At 39.8% G+C, this 22,308-nt stretch overlaps 1 protein-coding gene across 1 annotated transcript in view; it reads left to right on the forward strand.

Annotated features, from left to right (window-relative positions):
* The first annotated feature begins 940 nt into the window (after positions 1-940).
* EGF (epidermal growth factor) overlaps positions 941-22,308 on the forward strand; it is a 170,101-nt gene continuing 148,733 nt past the window's right edge. The window contains exons 1-2 of the mRNA XM_069100262.1: positions 941-1,025; positions 1,465-1,835. Coding sequence (XP_068956363.1) covers positions 1,700-1,835 — 136 coding nt within the window. The 5' untranslated portion in view covers positions 941-1,025; positions 1,465-1,699. The remainder of the gene's footprint in view (positions 1,026-1,464; positions 1,836-22,308) is intronic.

Genomic DNA, 22,308 nt, shown 5'->3' on the forward strand with positions numbered 1-22,308 from the left:
ATGGTTTGCTCAGGGTCACACAGTCAATGTCAGAGGAACTATGTGAACGTAGGCCTTTCTGATGCTGAGGCTTCTGGAAGGTGCACAGTAAGGGAAAAAGATTGAAATACACAAAGATGTGATCACATCAGGATTTTATCAAAATAGTGACCAAGGTGTAATGATAAACTCAAATAGAAATAGGGTTACTAAAACGTACATAAGGACCCCTGCAGGCCTTATATTGACTTAGAAGCCACATATTTATATATATAAAATATTTTTTATTCCTATATCAATACATTAAAATCATATGGGAGCCACATTTTAAACTGTCTCCAGATTTACTAGGCAGTGTTTCAGGCTGCGTGTTTGACGCCTCATGAGCTGGCCTCAGTGGTCCTTACAACAATGAAATCAGAATTTCCATTAAAAAAAGAGATTGACTTGAACTACTGGGGAATTGAGACAAACGACCAATTCATATGAATGAATACAAGTTGGCGGTGGTCTTGATAAGGATGGGAGGCATTGCAACAGGGATAGGTAGCTAGCTTCTAGCTGGGAAGATCAAGTTCTGTCTCTGGCACATATAGACTGTGTGACCCTGGGCAAGACCTTTAACCTACTGGTGTTCCAGGCAACTCTGTCACTGTAGATTCCATTGTAGCCCAGGTGTGCCTTGGTTGCACAGAAGCTTCCTTACACTGATGAAATCACCAGGGCTCTATAGAGTAGGTTTAATTTTTTTTGTTCTTATCTCTGAGAGGCTAGAGCACCATCAGTCCTTATCAGCACATCTTTGAAACCTGCCCCTACCCAAAGGCCCTCTACCCTTTTATTTTATTGCTCAGAATATTTCTTATGCATGGTTAGATTTCCATTCTTTCGGCTGAATTCTTCACTCCCTTGTCCTTTAGAGCTGCCTACATGCATATTTGAAAACAGAGGCTTCTCTCCATCAGCACTGAGAGGAGGTGGAGCAAGAAGGGCTTTAAAAAGGAAAGGGGAGTCATTCCAAGCCTGAAGAAGGACAACTGTACTGGGTGAGGAATAATTTCTGTTTTTTCCTTTAGCCTTACCCAAGGGCTGTACTTAGTTAGAAGTTTTTCATCAGTTCTTTTTCCTTCCTTTCTCTCCTTCCTTCTCTCTCTCTTTTTCTTTCTTTCTCTTTCTCTTTCTTTCTTTCTCTTTCTCTTTCTTTCTCTTTCTTTCTTCCTCTCTCTCTTTTTCTTTCTTTCTTTCTTTCTTTCTTTCTTTCTTTCTTTCTTTCTTTCTTTCTTTCTTTCTCTCTCTCTCTTTCTGTCTTTCTTCTCTCTCTCTCTTTCCTTTCTTCTTCCCCTCTCTCTTTCTTCCTTACTTTTGTTTCCCACCTAAGCTTCTTGCAATAAAGCCTGTAGTCACCCTTAGGAACTGCTCCCCTAAACTGTTAAGGTAACTGTGATCAGATGTTTTATATTTGGTTCCGCCCTCTCCCCACTCCAGGTGGAAGAAACCTCTTGCTGGAGCTTCTTGAAACAAGAGGAAAAGCAGTAGCAGGACAAACTTGCCTTTGGTTTACGGAAGAAAAGCTTAGAGGGTGGGGTGAGGGGGAAAGAAGTGATGCAGGGCACTAGGCACAGAAGCCCTAGACTCACTTGGAGGGACACGGATTTCCGTGGCTCTCGCCATGACTGAGCCCAGCCAAATTGCTCTCGGTTGACAGTTCAGAGAGCTCACCATGGTGTGGCTGTTTCTCCTTTCCTGGCCAGTGGGCTTTGTGTTTAGCCAGACCACTCTCACGACTCCTCAGCTTGAGCAGAGCCTGACCTGCGTTCCGCCCTCGGACCAGGAGAACGCGAGTGTAATTTGTGACGGTAAGTGCGGGGACGGAACTTCAGGCGTGTTTCTGGGAAGACTCGCCGGTTGCTTCTTGTTTCTTCACTGTTTAAGTCTGTACTTTTGCTGAGCTTTTTTAGGGGAGGGAAAAAAAGAGGGGGCTTAATTGGTTCCTGCTATCCTGATCGCTAATCCATCCATCCTGCTAACAGTATATGAGAGGATCTTATGCGAGCCTCTTAAATTCTCTCGTGTCTGTGTGCGTGTGTGTATTTGAAACTATTAAAACTCGGATTTGCTGGGGAGCGTACCCATTTTCACAGAAGAATCAAGTCTGTCTTACACCTTACAGAACTAACGACACTTTTAATTCACTGCTATATATTGGGAACTAGCGAAGCAGATGGCACCCTCTGAACCCTACCACCTATAAAGGTATCTAAGCAAGCGGTTTCCAGAAGGGAAAATCCCTCCAACCGGCCCCTCCCAGCGAGCGTAGGTAGGGTGTGAAAATCCATGATGGGGAGAAGTAGAGACCATAGGTAGCAGACTAGAATCCGATTTTGGAAGAGAATCCCAGGTTCAGGGAATAACCATTCCCTCATAATTCGCTTCCTCTGAAGCTCCGCCTTTAGCCTTGGTGGGAATCGAATTTTTGTTTTTGTTTGTTTGTGTGCAACAGGTGCCTTGTGAGGGTAAGCCCTGCCAAGGAGTGCAACTTTATTGGTATTTTTTAAAATTTTATTTTAGATTCAAACACCAGAACACAAATACAGAATAAACAAAAACATATCATAAACTTAAATAGTGGAATTTAAATACAAAGTAAGAAAGGAAAAAAAAAAAGCATGTCATGTGCATAGCAGAACATCAGAGAGGATTTAAAATATGGAACAATAAGTTTTCATTTCAAGAAAGCCCCAGTGATAAATAACACACTTTCTTTTCTTCCTTGTAAATTTTATTGTGTTCTTGGCTGTGCACTTTTTGACTTTGTTCTTTTTTCCCCTCCTTCCACTTCCTCCACCATCCCAGAAGGCTACAATTAAGTTTGAATATGGTTCTCTATAGCTATAGATATATACATACACATACATTTATAGACATATACTTTCCCAAACAAATTCTCCTCCTGATCATTGTTTTTATGTTTGTGCATATCTCTTGTTTCCTATCCCTCCTGCCTCCTCTACTTTATTTCTACCCACTACCTTGCCCTCCTATGATTTGCCTATCCCCCTCCAAGGATCCCTCCCTTATCCTCCCATTCCCATAAATCTAAACATTACCTTTTACCTATTCCCTTATCCCTTCCTTATCCTCTCACCTTCCCTATCCCCCTACCATTTTATTTCTTCTGAATTTAGAAGACTTTTATACTCTTACATATATATATATATATATGCACACACACATATATATATATACATATATGTATATATATGGTTCCCTCTTAAACCCATTCTCCATGAAAATAGGTTACCAGAACTACCAACCCTCCACTCCCATCTAATTCCTCTGTATTGATTCTTCCTTTGGCACCTCACTTGTATAAAATAATTACTCTTTTTAGCTGTTACTAAATGGTTTTACTTTTAAAATTCATATCACACTAGATTTACCCCAATCTTTCTTACCCAATTATTAATAAGAATCTTAGACATACATTTTACTTATATAAAAAGGAAACAGTCCTTCCTTATTGAATCCCTTATAATGTCTTTGGTATGTACCTTATAGTTCTCTTGACTCTTGTATGTCAAATCTTCTATTAAGTTCAGTTTTTTTTTTAAAACAAAGTCTTGAAAGTCTGATAGTTGATCAAATATCCATTTTTTTAAAATTCAGGATTATGGTTAATTTTGCTGGGTATATTTTCAGCTAGAGTCCCAGTTCTTTTGCTCTTTAATAAATAGTGTTCCAAGATTTGTGGTTCTTTAATGTCTCTGCTGCTAGGTCTTGTGTAATTCTAATTGTGGCACCATCATATTTTAATTATTTTATTTTTTGTTGCTTTTGGTATTTTATCCTTGAGCTGGGGATTTTGGAATTTGACTATGATATTCCTATGAGTTTTCCTCATAGGATCTCTTAAGTGGTGATTAATAGATTTTTCCTATTTCTACTTTCCTCCCTTGTTCTAATATTTCAGGACAATTTTCTTTAACTATTTCTTGTATTATTGTATCAAGATTCCTCTTTTGATCATAACTTTCACTTAGTCTAATTTTTATGTTTTTTCTTCTTGATCTATTCTCCAAGTCTATTGTTTTTCTTATAAGATGTATCACTTTCTCTTCTATTTTTTCATTATTCATATTTTGTTTAATGATTTCTTCTTTCTTTTTTTTTTCTTTTTGAAGGGTGAAGGCAAGGCAACTGGGGTTAAGTGACTTGCCTAAGGTCACATAGCTAGTAAGTGTCAAGTGTCTGAGGTTGGATTTGAACTCAGGTATTCCTGCCTCCAGGACTGTGCTCTATTCACTGCCCCATCTACCTACCCCTGTTTAATTATTTCTTGATCTCTTATAATTTCACTGGCTTCACTTTGCCCAATTCTAATTTTCAAGGTGTCATTTTCTTCCTTGATATTCTGGACCTCTTTTTCTAATTGGTTGACTTTCCTTTCATAATCTTCTTGCATTTATCCTTATTTATTTATGTATTTTTAGTTTTTCCTCCATCTCTGTTATTTAATTTTTTAAAAGTCTTTTAAAAGATCTTCTATGAATTCTTTCTGGGCAGGTAACCATTTGGAGTTACTCTTTGGGGGCTTCTTTACTTCAATATCCTCCTCTGAAGATGGATCCTGGTGATCTCTATTCCCATAATAGATTTCCATGGTTGGATTCTTTCTCCTTTGCCCATGCATTTTTTTGTGGTAATAACTTAATGTTTGTAATCATCTTTATCCCTGGGGCATGGGAGATGGTGCCTCTTGCCCCAGATCTTCAGGTCTCCCCTCTAGTCTGAAACCAAAGCCAAACCTCCAACCTCCTGCAAGTGCCCATAGCCAGGGGTTTTCTGCCCCACTGCTCCTGCACTCACCATGTGCCTGTTCCTTCTCGCCCCAACTTTCTCTGCAGCATAACTGGGTCTGGCCGTTCCTGTTAGCAGAGGTTCCATAGATCTTCCCCAGGTTAGATGCCCAACTCCCCTCACTATCCAAGGGTAAAAGTTCCAGTGGCTGGGGCCGAGGCAGCCTCTCAACTAACCCTAGGGCTTGCCATTTGTTGTTAAAACAGACCCTAGTCTTTACTCTTGGGGTGGGGGGAACTACTCCTGAGATTTTTCTTCTGATCTTCCCAAATCATCCCAGGAAGGCCCCTGTTGTGCCCGTATTTTTATTTATTACCCACACATTGTTTTCCTTAAGGTGCCATTTTTATCTCTATTGTGGGTGGAAATTTTGAGAGCTTGAAATTTTCTGACCTACTCCCCCATCTTCCCAGATGCCTTTGAGGAGTTCAACTTTGTAAACAAAAAAATAAAAATCTGCTTTCTAAATGCCATATTAAGACAAAAGGAAACAGAAATTTCAGCAGATGCCAATAACTAACCTCTAAGGTCTCGGAGACATTCATATCAGGTTTAAAGAAACTTTTATTTTTTTGGTGGGAGGTTGGGATGAATGGGGAGGGGGGTACAAATTGGGATTGTTTGACAGTGATCTCAAAATCACTATTTTTCTTTATACAGATAAATTCCCGATGGTCATATCCTTATGTTTAAAATCTGAAACCCTCACCCTCTCTCTCCTTTAATCCCTGGGTGGGTCTCCACCCTGTTGCTTAGTATAAGGCATCCATTTCAATCCACGGGAGGGAATGTGGTACATTCTCTTCCCTTCCTTAGAACTGCTGTCTGAGACAGTGGGGAGTAGAGGACAGAATGAAGAAAGAAAGGAGGGCTTTGGGGAAAAAGTCAGAGAGTGCAGTGGAGGGAAAACAAGGAAGAGACTTAAGCTAGCCAGACAAAAGCTTTCCCTTTTTATTGGCTCACTAACCTAGACCTAGGGTGGGAAGAGGGACTCACTGTAGCCCTTATCAGAAGCTAGTGGGATGCATTTATCAGTTATCATTATTCAGTGTGATATTTGGGCAAGCAGTTTAGAGTCTTTCCTCCAAGCCTCTAGGCATCTAAGAAGTGGAGTAATGCAGGAAAAACTACTTTCTTACCTCTAGGCAGGGAAACAGAAGTGACAGCTGAGCAACATAGGGAGTGACATTTTTGATTCAGCTAGAAGATATCTTAGAGGTTATTGAGCCCAACTCCTTATTTTACAGATGAGTAAACTAAGGCCCAGAAAGGTTAAGTGAGGAGCATAGAAGTCATCCTGTCCAATGCCCTTATTTGGTAGATGAAGAAACCAAGGCAAAGAAAACTTAAATAAAGATCATAAAGAATATCTAGTCAAATCCTCCCTCCTCATTTTTTTTGGGGGGGAGGGCAGGGCAATTGGGGTTAAGTGACTTGTCTAAGGTCACATGGCTAGTAAGTGTTAAGTGTCTGAGGCTGGATTTGAACTCAGGTCCTCCTGACTCCAGAGCAGGTGCTCTATTCACTATGCCACCTACCTGCCCCATCCCTCCTCATTTTAATAGAGGAGACTGAGACCCATGTAGATTAAGTAACTTGCCTAAGGTCACTCAAGCAGTAATATGTGAAAGAGTAGGGACTGGAACACTCCTAAGCTTTCTTTTTCAGCTTTCTTTTCTCTGTTCTGAAGCTGGGGTAATGGAAAGGAGATGTCTAAGAAATTAGACCTATGGGGGAGGCTAGGTGGCACAGTGAATAGAGCACAGGCCCTGGAGTCAGGAGGACCTGAGTTCAAATATGACACTTAACACAAAAAAACTAGCCATGTGATCTTAGGCGAGTCACTTAACCCCAACTGCCCTCCAAAAAGCCAAAAAAAAAAAAAAAAAGAAATTAGACCTATGGCAGTTTTCATAGGGTCGGCAGACATTCTGCTAATGTGCTGTAGAGGCATTTCTGAAGACCCAACCTGGCTCCCCAGTAGTGAGGATAGAGGTTCTACTTGCACTGTGAAGGAGGCTCTTGGGAGTGCTTTGGGATCATCAGAAGGGTGACAGCCAACTGCTGAGAGGAACCTGGGCAGAGGGGGTGCCCTGTGCTGGAGTTCCCAGCCATTCCTGCTGTCTCATGCTGAAGGTCCTTCCTTGCAATGGCTGCTGCACTTGATAAGTGCAACATGCTATATAAATGTTCAGCTATGTATCTTGGCTTGCATATGATGATGGCAGAGTTGGACCATGTTGTACAGTGCTGGGTGAGTGGAGTGTCTGGATGCCATTTCATGACTCTGTGTCTCTTTGCCACTACATTCCTTAAAGGTCACCAATTTAAACCCTTTGCTTTACACTTACCCATCTCAAGTTAGCTGATAAATGCCTGGGGTCACACCCTGGCATTTTATAGCATAGTATTTCTTTTCCCTTTCCAATGGATTTATGCTGGGTCTTTTTTAAAAATTCTGCCTGCCACGCCTCTATCCTGGAATTAAAAGGGTTTCCTAAGAACCTACCTTGACCCAACAGAAAGAATACTTTGTTGTCTGACAAGAGCCGGTTAAACTGGTCCAAATCTGTACCTTAGTCAAATGCCAGACCAGGTATGATTAGAAATGAGATTGAAGAATTATGTTCTATTTTGAGTCACTTGCACATCCTATTAATACTTTGGTTTGATCCAAAGTGCAGAAAACTTCTGACAAGAAACTTTTAAGTTCATCTGCCTTGAGGAGAAAAATCTCCTGAGGAAAAAACTGTTCTTGATGGATGCCTATACCTGTTTCAGTGAGGAAGAAATGAAATGTTCAGAGCTGAGCCTGAAATAAGGCTACTGAAGAAATGCATGGATGGCAGAAGAGAGTAGGGAATATAACTTTTAGCTATAAACTATGAACATTCTGACCTTTAACACTGGCTTAGGGCTTAGTCAGTTTCAAGGCTGGATGAGATCACCCAAGCACTGTGATGCTAAACCCTGCCTGGTATTTCAATGAGAATGATGGGGAAAATGAATTCTTGTCATGACTGAAAGAAAACTACCAGAATGATTTCTTAATCATAAAGAATAGAAGTAAAAGAATGTGAAAATCATTTAATGTTATTAACCCCCCCCCCTTGTTTTGCTTGGTTTCTTTGTCATAGCTAAAACTAATATTTTCAAATCAACATTAAGTGCTATGTGAAAATATAGTATTGAAACTGGTAGCACTAAAAAAAAACCCTTAATTACTCAGATAACTTTGATGTAAGAAGCCAATTTGGGGAGTGACCTAGTAGGACTCCAACATTAATAAAATGCCATTCACTAGTGGAAATAAAATCTGTTTGTAAGGTCTATTAATAGAGGGATCATAATTTTATCCCTACCACCTCCATCTCTTGAAAATGATGGTACATATTTTAAGGGAGCAAGGAGAGAGAGACAGAGAGAGACAGAGAGAGACAGACAGAGAGAGAGAGAGAGAGAGAGAGAGAGAGAGAGAGAGAGAGAGAGAGAGAGTGCTCTTTTATCTTCCAGGATCCCTTTTGCCTCTAGGTTTTTAGGTTCATTGACAACATCTACTATTTCCAAGCCCCCATGTGAAGTGTTGAGGATTCAAAAGTGAAATGGACATGACCTCTAAAAGCCCACAATCTAACAGAAAGGAGAAGACACAGGTAATGATGAGAGGCAAGGAGAGAGTTCTAGATGAAATGCTAGGAGAAATTGAGGTTGCCTTCAGCAACTTGAGATAGTGTACTGTAATGCAAAGAACACACAGGAACTGAAGCACCCAAGACATGGGGGTTAAAGTCTTGGCTCTGCCACGTGGCTACATGCAAGTGATTTAACATCTGTAGCTCTCAGTTTACTCATCAGCAAAATGAAGATAACACTGTATGTTTCACAGGGCTGTTTTGAGGAAGGAGCTTTGTAAGTTTTTGATCACTATAACAATAACAATAAGAGATGATAATAGTAATAATGGTGATAGCTAACATTTATATAGTACCTACAATGCGATAGGCATTGTGCTAAGCACTTTATAAATGTTATCTCATTTGATGTTCACAACAACCCTGCGGAGGAGATACTATTATTATTTTCATTTTTTAGTTGAGGAAACTGAAGCAAATAGAGGCTAAATGTGTGTATATATATATTATATACAAAAATATGTGTATGGATATATATGGATGTGTGTACACAGACACAGACACACACATCTTCAATTTTCCAGGTTGAAAGTCACAAATGTACAAAGCTTTAACCTATCCAGGGAGACTTCAGTTCCTTTGAAAAAACTAGCCAAATGCCAATTCTTTCCTAAAACAATAATAATAGTTCATATATATGTATATATGAAAGTTCATATTGAACATTAATTCATATTAATATATTTATTATTATTCAGTAATGCAAATTAAATCTGTAAGGTCTATTAAAAGAGGGATCATAGTTTTGAAAAATATGCGTTGCAACTATTTCTATTCAATGTCGAACATTTGGATTCTTCACTGAAAGAGTTGTCTGAGAGGTCTGTAATCTTGTAAAGTTAGTGTCTGTAGTAAAAAAAAAAAGATATTATGTATCTCCACCCACTAAAACCCAGTTCTGATGACTCATTATGGCTTGGAGATAGTTCTAAGTATTTTTTGAGATAGTTCTAAGTATTTTTTTTCTTTATTTTTTGGAGGGGGGAAGGGTTGGCAATTAGGGTTAAGTGACTTGCCCAAGGCCACAGGGCTAGTAAGTGTTAAGTGTCTGAGGCCATACTTGAACTCAGGTCCTCCAGACTTCCAGGCCGGTGCTTTATTCACAGTGCCACTTAGCCAACCCAGTCCTAAGTTTTTGAAGGCTATGATAGAGGAATCCAGGTTGTGAGAGACCCTATCAAGTTGGAAAGTCTTTGAATATGGACCTAGTTATGGACAATATATCTGTTTTTGAGGATCAGCCTAGCTAAGACTCATGCCAAGTTGACTATGAGATGATGGATTTTATGGTCTCACCCAATCAGTGTTTACTAAGTGCCTATTATGTGTTAGGCACTATACTGGGGGCTGGAGATATAAATACAAAGAATGAAACAACAAACTCTCAGGCAATTTGTATTCTTCTACTAAGTGATTTTTGTTGTTCAGTTGTCTTCAGTCATGTCCAATGCTTCATGATCCCGTTTGGTATTTTCTTGGCAAAGATATTGGGGTGGTTTGCCATTTTCTTCCCCAGCTCATTTTGTAGCTGAGGAAACTGAGGCAAACAGGGTTAAGTGACTTGGTCAGGGTCATTCAGCTAGTATGTGTCTGAGGCTAGACTTGAACTCAGGAAGATGGGTTTTCCTGATTCCAGTCCTGTTACTCTATCTACAATGCCACTCACCTGCCTGCTGAGTGATAGAAAAATTTTTTTTAAATAGTATTTTTTCCAGTTACATGCATAGACAATTTTTAACATTCATCAACATTTTTTTAGTTCCAAACTATCTCCCTCCCTCTTTCACGACCCCTCCCTAAGACCGTTAACAATTTAATATATATTATGTATGTGCAATCATGTAAAACTTTTCCATATTAGTCATGTTGTTAAAGAAGAAACGAGCCAAAAGGAAAGAACCATGAAAAAAATAAAGTGAAAATTGCATGCTTTGATCTGCATTTGGACTCCATCAGTTCTTTCTGTGTATGTGGGTAGCATTTTCCATCATGAGTCTTTTATAATTGTCTTGGATTATTGTATTTCTGAGAGAAGCTAAGTCATTCATAGTTGATCTTCACACAGTGTTTTTGATCCTGTGTACAATGTGCTCTTGGTTCTGCTCACTTTACTTTTGCATCAGTTCATGTAAGTCTTTCCAGGTTTTTCTGAAATCTGCCCACTTGTCATTTCTTACAGCACAATAGTATTCTATTATGTTTACATACCACAATTTGTTCAGCCATTCCCCAATTGATAGACATCCCCTCAATTTCCAATTCTTTGCCACTACAAAGGGAGTTATAAATATTTTTGTACATGTATGTTCTCTTCCCTACTCCTTTTTCTTTATCTCTTTGGGATTCAGACCTAGAAGTGGTATTACTGGATTAAAGAATATGTAGTTTGTTTGCCCTTTGGGCATAGTTCCAAATTGCTCTTCAGGATAGTTGGATCAATTCACAACTCCACTAACAATGCCTTAGTGTCCCAATTTTCCTATCCTTGCCAACTTTTATCATTTTCCTTTATTGTCATATTAGCTAATCTTATACGTGTGAGATGGTACCTCAGAGTTGTTTTAATTTGCATTTCTCTACTCAATAGTGATTCAGAGCATTTTTTAAAAATATGACTATAGATAGCTTTGATTTATTTCATAAAAAATCTCTCTGTTCTTATCCTTTGACCATTTATCAATTGGGTAATGACATATTCTTATACATTTGACTTAGTTCTCTATATATTTAAGAAATGAGACCTTTATCATTTACATATCATAGACTGTAAAGATTATTTCCCAGGTCTCAGCTTTCCTTCTAATCTTGGTTATATTGGTTTTATTTGTGCAAAACCCTTTTAATTTGATGTAATCAAAATTATCAATTTTACATTTTGTAATGTTCTCTGCCTCTTGTTTGGTCATAAATTCTTTCCTTCTCTATAGATGTGACAAGTAAACTATTAATTGCTCTCCTTATTGACTTATATCATCCTTTATGTCTAAATCATGTACCCATTGACTTTATCTTGGTGTATGGTTGTTGATCTATAACTAGTTTCTGCCACATTGTTTTCTACTTCTCCCAGCAGTTTTTATCAAATAGCAAATTCTCATTACAGAAACTGAGGTCTTTGGATTTATCAAATTACTATGGTTATTTACTACTGTGCTTTGTGTACCTAATCTATTCCACTGATCCATCACACTTTTTCTTAGGCAGTACCGGATAGTTTTGATGATTACTGCTTTATAATAGAGTTTGAGATCTGGTATGGTTAGCCCACATTCCTCTGCATTTTTTTCATTAATTCTGGAGAGAAATTATTATTAATAAGCAATCATTAGGAGAGATCCAGAGTTCCCCCTTTTTCTGTAGTCTCTTGAAGGACATTGAATGAACTCTCCTCAATCTTGGTCAGACCCCATCCAACCTTACAAAGAATCTCTAATTTAAGCTGAATTCCACTCAATCAAGCTTGGGTAGAGATAAATTCTTTTGTCTAGATTGCCTAAGGCTGATTTGTCTAGATTTTTTTTTTTTGTCTAGATTGCCTAAGGTCTTGGGTATAGGGATAATCTCAGGCCAAATTGACATGATGTCATTCAGAGTCACTTATTGGAGTGAGCTCACTTCTCTTTGTAAAATCCACCTCTCATTTGTTTACCAATCAGAGTTGATTGCCACCCTCAGGAACACCTGTCTTCCAAGGGCATATAAGCTGTGAATCTGCCACCATTATTCAAGAATGCCACTGACCTTTTATTTAAAATGCTAGCATTGTTTTTAAAATTAATTAATTTTTAGTTTTCAACATCCAGTTCCACAAGTGTTTGAGTTTAAATGTTCTCTGCCTCCCTCTCCTCCCACCCCTCCTCAAGGCAGAATCTGATATAGGCTCTAAGTATACATTCATATTAAACATATTTGCACATTAGTCATGTTGTAAAGAAGAACTAGAGCCAATGGGAGGAACCACAAGGATGAAGAAACAAACAAAAAAAAGAGAGAGAAAGTGCAAATAGTATGTTTCGATCTGCATTCAGACTTGGTAGTTCTTTCTCTGGATGTGGGTGGCATTTTCCATCATGAGTCTTTTGGAATTGTCTTAAAACCTTGCATTGCTGAGAAGAGTCAAGTCTATCAAAGTTAGTCATTACACAATGTGGCTGTAGCTGTGTACCTTGTTCTTCTTGTTCTCATTACCTCATCAGTTCATATATGTCTTTTCATGTTTTTCTGAAGTCTGCCAGCTCATAATTTCTTATAGCACAATAGTACTTCATTAACATTCATATACCACAACTTGTTCAGCCATTCCCCAATTCTTTGCCACTACAAAGGTAGCTGTTATAAATATTTTTGTACAGGTGAGTCCTTTTCCCATTTTTTATGATCTCTTTGGGATATAGCCCTAGAAATGGTATTGCTGGGTCAAAGGGTATGCATGTTTTTATACCCTTTGGGCATAGTTCCAAATTGCTCTCCAGAATGGTTGGATCAGTTCACAATTCCACCAACAATGCATTAGTGTTCCAATTTTCCCACATCTTCTCTAACATTGATAATTTTCTTGTTTTATCATATTAGATAATCTGATAGGTGTGAGGTGGTACCTAAGAGCTGTTTTGATTTGCATTTCTCTGATCAATATTGATTTAGAGCATTTTTTCATACGACTATAGATAGCTTTAATTTCTTTCTCTGAAAATTGCCTGTTCATGTCCTTTGACTGTTTATCAATTGGGAATGACTTGTATTCTTATAAATTTGACTTAGTTCTCTATATATTTTAGAAATGAGGCCTTCAAGGGGCGGCCAGGTGGCTCAGCGAGTAAGAGCACTGGCTCCAGTGTCGAGATGACCTGGATCAAATCCGGGCTCAGATACTCAGCACCACACCCAGAAACACCTGGCCGTGTAACCTTGAGCAAGTTACTTAACCCCGATTGCTAAAAAAAAACAAAACAAAACAAAAGAAATGAGGCCTTCATCAGAGACACTGGTTGTAAAAATTCTTTCCCAGTTCTTTGCTGCCCTCCTACTCTTGGTTGTATTGATTTTGTTTGTACAAAACCTTTTCAATTTAATGTAATCAAAATTATTAATTTTGCATTTCATAATGTTCTCTATCTCTTGTTTGGTCATAAATTCTTCCATTCTTCATAAATCTGATAGGTAAACTATTCCTTGCTTTCCCAATTTGCCTGATTATGGCCCCGTTTGGGGCTTTCTTGGCAGAGATACTGGAGTGGTTCATCATTTCCTTCTCTGGCTCATTTTACAGATGAGGAAACCAAGGCAAATGGGATTAAGTGACTTGCCCGGGGTCACACATTCAATAAATGTCTGAGGCTGAATTTGAACTCACAAAGATGACTGTTCCTGACACCTATTCACAATCAAGTCTTTATGAGATTTGGGGACTGATTATACAATCTGTGGATTATTCAGATGCGTACTTCCCCTGGCTGATAGAATTTTGACCCTTTCATTGATCATCAGCACCTCAGCAGAGGGTAGGCAATGCTCTGTGCAGATCTGATGAAAGCTGTGGTCAGAGAGAAGTTAGAAAGTCCTGGTACAAGTGAGCTTTTGGAATAATCAGTAATTCCCAAGGATGTGTGACTGAAATGAGGAAAGCCGTGGTAGCCATGATGGGCCCTAGAATAGTTGATCTAGCCAGAAGGGACCTGCGGTCCTTGGGAAGCCAAGTGACTTCCTTGCCTAGGGTCACAGAGGGAATAAGTATCAGTGGCAGGAACTTGTGTCCTCATACCTCACTTTACCACACTCATCACCAGGAGATCTTCTTAACTCATCAGCATATTCTAACACACCAATTGACAACTATACTTGAAATCTGAGATTTTCAAACTTTTGAGATTTTGGAACTTAAATACAATAGGATCAATATAAATAAAATATATCTGCTTTCTAGAGATCTCTAGAGATGTTTATGACACCCTGATGTTCCCTGAAACACATCTTGAGTAAGAAGAATTGGGATAGTAAGGCATTTATGAAGGGGAGGTAGGGAACTGTAGTGGAAAGAGTCAGAGGATTTGTTTTCAAATTTTCCTCCTATTTGTGTGTCCTTGGACAAGTGATCCGCCCTCTCATAGCCTGAATTTCCTTTGCTTTTTTTTTGGAGGGCAATTGGGATTAAGTGACTTGCTCAAGGTCACACAGCTAGTAAGTGTTAAGTGTCTGAGGCTGGATTTGAACTCAGGTCCTCCTGACTCCAGGGCTGGTGCTCTATTCACTGTGCCACCTAGCTGCCCCCAGCCTGAATTTCTTCATATGTGAAATAACAAAGGTTAGATTCAAGTTCTTTTCCAATCCAGGGATCTACAAGTCTTTTTGGCTCAGTTTCCATATGTGTGAAATGGAGATAATAAGATTTGCACCACTTACCCCACAGAGCCCTTATGAGGATAGCAGTGTGTAAGTTATATAGAGTTATGGACCCCAGAGGACATCTAGGGAGATTAGAGGCAGCTGGATGCTTCAGTGGATAGGGTTCTGGATTTGGAGGCAGAAAAATGTTCAGTCTGAATCTTGCCACAGACATTTAATAGCAGTGTGACCCTGGGTAAGTCATTTAACCTCTACATGCCTCAGTTTCCTTTTTTGGAATAAAGGGGTTGCCTGTAAGTCCCCTTCTAGCTCTAAATCTATGATGAGGGTGGTTTTTTTTTGTTGTTCATTACATCTTAAAATGCTCCTCTGTTTTACTGAATTTCCTACTAAGCCCGGTGTATTTTACCAAAATATGAAAGTGTAGTGATTTTTCCCTCCTTTATTAAACTGCTAATTAAAGACCCTTCTCTCCTGCCCCTGCTCCCATTGACTTTCTGAGCTTCCCTATCCAAGACTCGAGCTCTATTCAGGGAGTCTGTGTGGTCACTGAGGTTGTCTTTTGCCAAATGCCAGGGCAAGAGTTTCTATTCTCATCACCTCCTGACCTTCTAGTTCTTCTTTTGAAGTCTGGCATTTGCTTATCCACCCTCCACACCCTCCCCCAGTTGGTTTAGTATTCTCATTTACTGATCTTAACTTCACACTCTCCCTTTCTCCAGGGGCTGGCTTAGCATGCTAATATCTCCCTGGAGCTGAGTTTCCCAAGCATTTCCCAGGACATGCAGCAAAGTAGAATAGCTTTCTGGGACGGTATTTAAGATGAAACCTGTGACGGGTGATTCATGGCTCACTCTGATTTGCAAAGCCTCCTCCCTAGTCACAGAAAGTTCAGAAAAGGACCTTTTAGCACAGTCCTGCCCTCTCCTTGCATTCAGAGCAACCTGGAGACCCTCTTTGTGTTTAGTAAGCGTATTTCATTTGCTGGAGCCCTTCTTATTGTGAGCAAATTGTTGCTAGGATACAGGAGGCCTCCACAGCATCATTGCGAAATATTCCTTAGAGGCAACCTCTGGATAGCTGCTCTCTAATAAAAAATTTAAATCTTTTAAAAAACTCTTCTCCCCACTCTCCCAAATATTTTTCAAAGGAAAAAAAAAAGGCATCTCTGATGAGAATCTTCTGTTATTATTATCATTAATTTTTAAAAACACATCTTATTATAATGTCTTTCCTTAAATAGTGATTCTGGGTACTTTGGGGTCTTTACTCAACAAGCTCTGAGTCCAGGCTCCCCTAGTGTTTTTCTCTCTGCTCCAGAAGTGCACAATTATTTTGTTCACTATAGGATTTTCAGCACAAAAGAATTTAATCTCTCCTTGGTATGCAAGGGATGTGCAAAAAATGTTCTCATTAATGCTAATAGAATTTAGCTCTGGTGGAGCAGTGGACCAGTAAGAATCCAGACGTATTGTCTAGAATTTAAACCAAACCAAACCCTTCAGACTTTTAGTAGAATCAACAGTGTTTCTAAGGTGTGGGAGAAACATTTTAAAAATGTATTAATTAGAAGCCTTCTGTTTATACTCATAAACTTTGCCAAGGTAAGGATTCTTTTTGAGATAAAACATAAGGAAAGAAATCTCTCTGAGGATCTCTATGAAGTTTACAAACACTCAGCTATATACCTCCATTAGGACTATGGAAAGTAGTAGTTAAGGATGTAAGCATGCATGGATATGACTACAAATTGTGCATGGTACAGTGGAAAAGAAGATCAACTCTGGGGTCTGAGGAATGGATTCAAATTCCACCTCTGATGGGTACTATCTATATGATGCTTGGTAAGTCATCCCTCAGTTTCCTCATCTCTTTCTCCACTTCCATTCATTCTCCATTTAGCTGTCAGAATGGCTTTCCTTTTTTTTTTTGTGAGGCAGTTGGGGTTAAGTGACTTGCCCAGGGTCACACAGCTTGTTAAGTGTCTTCGGCTGGATTTGAACTCAGGTCCTCCTGATTCCTTCTGCTTTATCCATTGTGCTTCCTGGCTGCCCCTACATTGGTTTTCCTAAAGCTCAAGTATGACTATGTTACTCAATGGTCTCCAGTGGCTCCCTATTATTTTTTGGATCGAATATGAAGTCCTGTGGCATATCTCAACCTAGTTCCTGCCTATCTTTCCAGTCTTCTTACAGTTAACTTCCCTCCACTTACTCTACTAGTCAGTCAGCTGGCAAATACATATTAAATACTTTATATGTGCCAGGCATTGTGCTAGGTACTGGGAACACAAAAAGAGGGAAGAAAGCAGCTCCTGCCCTCAAGGAGCTCACAGACTAATAGGGGAGACAAAAAGTAAACTAGTGTGTACAAACAAGCTATATACAGGTAAGCAGGAGATAAAATAAGGAAGGCACTGGAAAGGGTTAAGGATTTTAGTTGGGACTTAAAGGAAACCAGGGAAGCCAGGAAGTTGACGCGTAGAGGGAAAGCATTCCAGGCATAGGGACAGCCAGAGAAAATGTCCGTAGCTGAGAGATGAAATGTCTTATTTGTGGAACAGCAAGGAAACCAGTGTCTCTATATCAAAGAGGACTGGCAAGGAGTAAGATGTAAGGAGACTGGAAAGGCAGGAGCAGAGTAGGTTATTAAGGGCCTTGAATGCCAAACAGCATTTTGTATTTAATTCTGGAAGTAATAGGGAGCCACTTGATTTTATTGAATAGAAGGGTGACATGGTTGAACCTGTGCTTTGGGAAATTCACTTTGGAGGCTGAATGGAGGATGGATTGGAGTGGCGAGAGACTGGTGGGAAGACCCACCAGTAGAATTCCAGGTGGGAGATGATGAAGGCCTGTGCCAGAGTGGTGGCAGTGTCAGAGGAGAGAAGGGAACATATTTGAGAGATTATGCAAAAGTAAGATTGAAAGTGTTGGCAAAAGATTGAATGTGGGGTATGAGAGATGGGAAGTAGTAGAGGATGATACTTAGACTGCAAGCCTAAGGGACTAGGAAGATGGTTTTGCCTTGGACAATACTAGAGAAGTTAGGTTTAGAAGAAAAGATAATGAGTTCCATTTTGGACATGTTGAGTTTAAGATATTTACTGACATCCAATTTGAAATGTCTGAATTGGGGATGTGAAATTGGAGGTCAGTCAAGAGGATGGGGCAGGAGAAGTAGATTTGAAAATGACATCATAGAGTTGATAATTAAATCCGTGGGTGCTGATGAGATGGTCAAGTGAAACTGGATAGAGGAAGAAGGAAAGAGGACCTAAGACAAAGCCCTGCAGGATAGCCACAGTTAGAGGTTATGATCTGGATGAGGATCCAGTAAAGGAGACTGAGGATGAGTGGTAGAGGCACCTATTACAGGTGGTTTTTCTTTAAAGTTTAATCATGACAAGAAGAAGAGATATGGTATTATAGTGGGGATGGAAGGATCAAATGAGAGTTTTTTGGGAATGGGGGAAACATGGGCATGCTTGTAGACAGTAGGGAAGGAGCCATCTTTTGATGTGAGACCGAGGTGAAGGAGGAGATAGTGGCAGAAGGCATCTGAGTGATATGAGATGAGGAAGAGGAGAGAAGAGGGAGCTCATTTTATTTATATTATAAACCTTCTATTTTCCCCTGTAAAATATGAGTCAGGGTTCTCAGATGAGAGGTAGAGGAGGGATAGCCATGGGAGGTTCGAGGAGAGATGAAAAGGTTTGGAAGAGTTGCTGTGGAGAGTGGGATAGTGAATTAGGGTTAGTAGCATTGCCTAGTAGAAGTGAGTTTGGGTAACATAAACCTGTAGTGGATCCAATCAGAATGGTAGCATGATTTTCAAAGGTCACTTTGTTCAAATGAAGCCTCTGTAGGAATGAAAGTGGCAGATGGTGGAAAGGATGCAAGGCTGAGGTTTGGCAGGGCACAATTGATGATATGATAAGGGGTCAAGATAAGGAAAAGAAGAGAAAGTGCCTAGTACAGGGGGAAATGGCCTGGAAGAGAATTGAGGGGTTGGAGGTCATGGTGAGGATGGAGAATAGGGTTTGGTAATGGAAGGCAGAGGGAGAGATGGAAAGTCAACAGTTTATGGTCAGATGAAGGGATTTTAGAATTCTTGTGGGTGATGGCAAGATCAAGTGTGTGGCTGAAGTAAGATAGAGGTATAGGTCACAGAAAGTGAGTAGACTGAGAATTGAGTGATTAGAGTGTTTTAAGGAGAGTCAATATCTGTGTTGATGTAGGAGGGTAGGAGTTGGGAAGGAGCCAGGGACCAAACATGTTGAGGAAGGAAGAGATGTGGCTTGGGGGGGGGGTTGGGGAGGCAGTATGTAGACAGTAGCTACCAGGATTTTAATTGGGTAGTAGATTCGAATCACATGAATCTTGAAGAGGAAGAAATTACTGAGTGATAGAGATGGCAATAGAGAAAAAGGAGTATTCCAACTCCCCTTTCTTGAACAGTGAACAGAGGGGAATGAGTCAAGGAACTGAATAGATGGCCAGGGAGGTTGTGCCATTTCAGAAGGGAGTCAAGTTTCCCTGATAGTTAAAAGATGGAAGGATTAGGAGAAGAAAAGATTTAGGATGAAGGGAAGTTTGTTGTCTATGGAAAAGACATTCCAGAGGGCAGAGTTGAAAGGATGGTATCATTTGGTTGGAACTTTGGGGTGGGAGGTAGTTGTAGCAGCCTACTTGCTGTTCCTTGTACAGGACACTCATCTCCTGCCTCCAAGCATTTGTACTGACTGTTGTCCAGGCTGGTGATGCTCTGCCTTCCACCTCCCATGCCTACCACACCACCTTCCCTTCCGTTTTTCTGGTTTCCTCCAACCATCAGCTCAAATTCACCTTCTGCAGAAAGCCTTCCCAGTCCCCCAGTTCCCCTACCCATTGTTTTTCCTCTACTCTGTATCAATAGTATTAATTTTTCTAATAGTATTAATCTTTCTGAAGGAAAGACAAGTGAATTACTCCTTCCCTCCCCCTTCTCTGAGTCCCTCTTCTACTTAGTTGCTCAGTTAGAACAAAACAACTGTTTCAAGCGAGTGACTATATTGTCATACTTTATTTGTCAACTTAATGTTATTTATTGAAAAGAGTTTCTCTGTTAGTTAATTTGCTATGTCTGGTATGTAATGCATTAAGCTCAAGAACTTTGAAACTGATAAGGCTCAATTAACGAACTGACAGGATTGATAAAGATAACTATGGCATGACTCAGGGGCTCTGGAATAGACATTTAATTACTCACTGGGATTTAATATGAACATGTGAAAGCTTTTATTTGAGACTTCATAATTCCATTACTCTCAAAAGGCAGGAGCCTAGGTCTGTTTTCAGAAATGAAATATCAACATTTCTCTCTAGAAGCTGAGTTATTAGTTGTTTTTGGTTCAATACCTGCTTCGGTAACCAAGAACTTTTTCAGTGTTATTTGTTCTCAGTACTTTTAACCAAAAGCAATAAAATTTTGGTCAATAAACTCTGGTAGCTCCCTATTACCTCTAGGGCCACAATGCAAATATTTCTGGCAATAAAGCCCTTCATAGTCTGATTCCAATGGGCTTTTCCAGGTTTATTATGCATTTATTTTCTTTCATGTGCTCTACGTGTGATACACCTACCACATCACTTTCTATTGCCCTCTATCTAACCTGAATTTTTCTTTTTTCTTCTTTTTTTAAGCAATCAGGGTTAAGTAACTTGCTCAACATTACACCGCCAGTTATTTCTGGGTGTGGTGCTAAGTATCTGAGCCCAGATTTGATCCCCAGGTCATCCCGACCCTGGAGCCGGTGCTCTTACTCATTGAGCCCCCTGGCCGCCCCTTAACCTGAATTTTTCATTCATCAGAGAATGATTTTCCATGACTGGCTGGCTGCTTTTCTGTTCTTCACCCATGATTTTCTGCCTCTTCTCTCTCTGTCTTTCCCCAGGCCGTTGCCACACTTGAAATTTGGTCCTTCTCATCTCTTCCCTCTAAGAATACCTCGTTTACTTCAAAGCTGAAATCAGGCAATACCTTCTACAGGCGGTCTTTCCTATTGTCTGCCCCACTAGTAAAACAAATTTATTTTGATAGGCATCATGGTGGTACAGGGAATAGAACACTGGAGCCAAGTCAACCTGAGTTCAGATCTGGCCTCAGACACTTATTAGCTGGGCAAATAACTTAATCTGCCTCAGTTTCCTCATCTGTAAAGTGGGGAAAATAATAGCACCTACCTCCCAAGGTTTTTGTGAAGATGAGATAATATTTGTAAAGATCTTTGTAAATCTTAAAATGCTATGTAAATACTAGTTATTATTATTGTGGTTGTTAGATATCCTTATAAATGTACCTGTTGTCTTCCTGACTACAAGGTCCTTGAGGGAAGGGGCTACTTAATTTTTGTCTTTGTACCCTTCTTGCCTAGTGCAATATCTGGAACATAGCAGTTGCTTAATAAATGTGGCACAGTGGATAGAGGGCTGGGCCTGGAGTCAGGAAGACTCATCTTCCTGAGTTTAAAAATGTGGTTTCAGATACTTACTAGCCATGTGACCCTGGGCAAGTCCATTTCCTCATCTGTAAAGCTGGAGAAGGAAATGACAAACCACTCCAGTATCTTTTCCAAGAAAACCCCAAATGGGGTCATGAAGAGATGGACACAACTGAAAAACTGCTTTTATTTTTTAAATTTTTTGCTTTTTTTTTGGGGGGGGGGAAGGCAGGGCAATTGGGGTTAAGTGACTTGCCCAAGATCACATGGCTAGTTAAGTGTCTGAGGCCAGATTTGAACTCAGGACCTCCTGACTCCAAGGCCAGTCCTCTATCATTGCACCATCTAGCCACCCCTGAAAAACTCCTTTTAATTAATTGACTAAGAAGCAGACTGTTGTTCAGTGGCTTGTGCATAGCTACCTTTGAGTAATATATTTTCAGATGAACTCTCTGAGCATCATGTCATGAAGCCAAACAGATAGGATGTCTTGGTGTTAGCATTTAATTTGGCGGTCTTAACAAAGTCATTTTGGTTGTAGCTCATGTGTGCACACTCCATCTGCCAAGGAAACTGGACAGTTTCTCACGATTCCAGGTCAGTAGTCTGTGTCGTAGGGATAAAGGACCAGCATTATTCTCTTTCTTAGATCTAAAAATGGAAACACCACAGGATACTGGGAAAATTCTTGACTGTCCCTTTGGTACTCTGGCCCCAGTCATTATGAATTTAACTCATCAATTCTGTTGTGCTCTTGCGTAATTGTTTCTTTGTCTTGATTTGGAGTCTTTCTGATTCATTGATGGGTTAGTGTAAGTCACAGCATTATCTGTGTTGTTCTTTGTTGGTATAATTCATGAATTACTCCTAAAATCGCCTAGCAGAGACAGCTACAAATTCATTGAGCACACAGCTCTTTCTTTTTACCCTCTTTTTTAATAGTCCAGAATCCAATGG

Source organism: Petaurus breviceps, unplaced genomic scaffold, assembly GCF_028583685.1.
Source record: "Petaurus breviceps papuanus isolate PSGF00001 unplaced genomic scaffold, PetGlider_PUasm1.0 126, whole genome shotgun sequence".
NCBI lineage: Eukaryota > Metazoa > Chordata > Mammalia > Diprotodontia > Petauridae > Petaurus > Petaurus breviceps.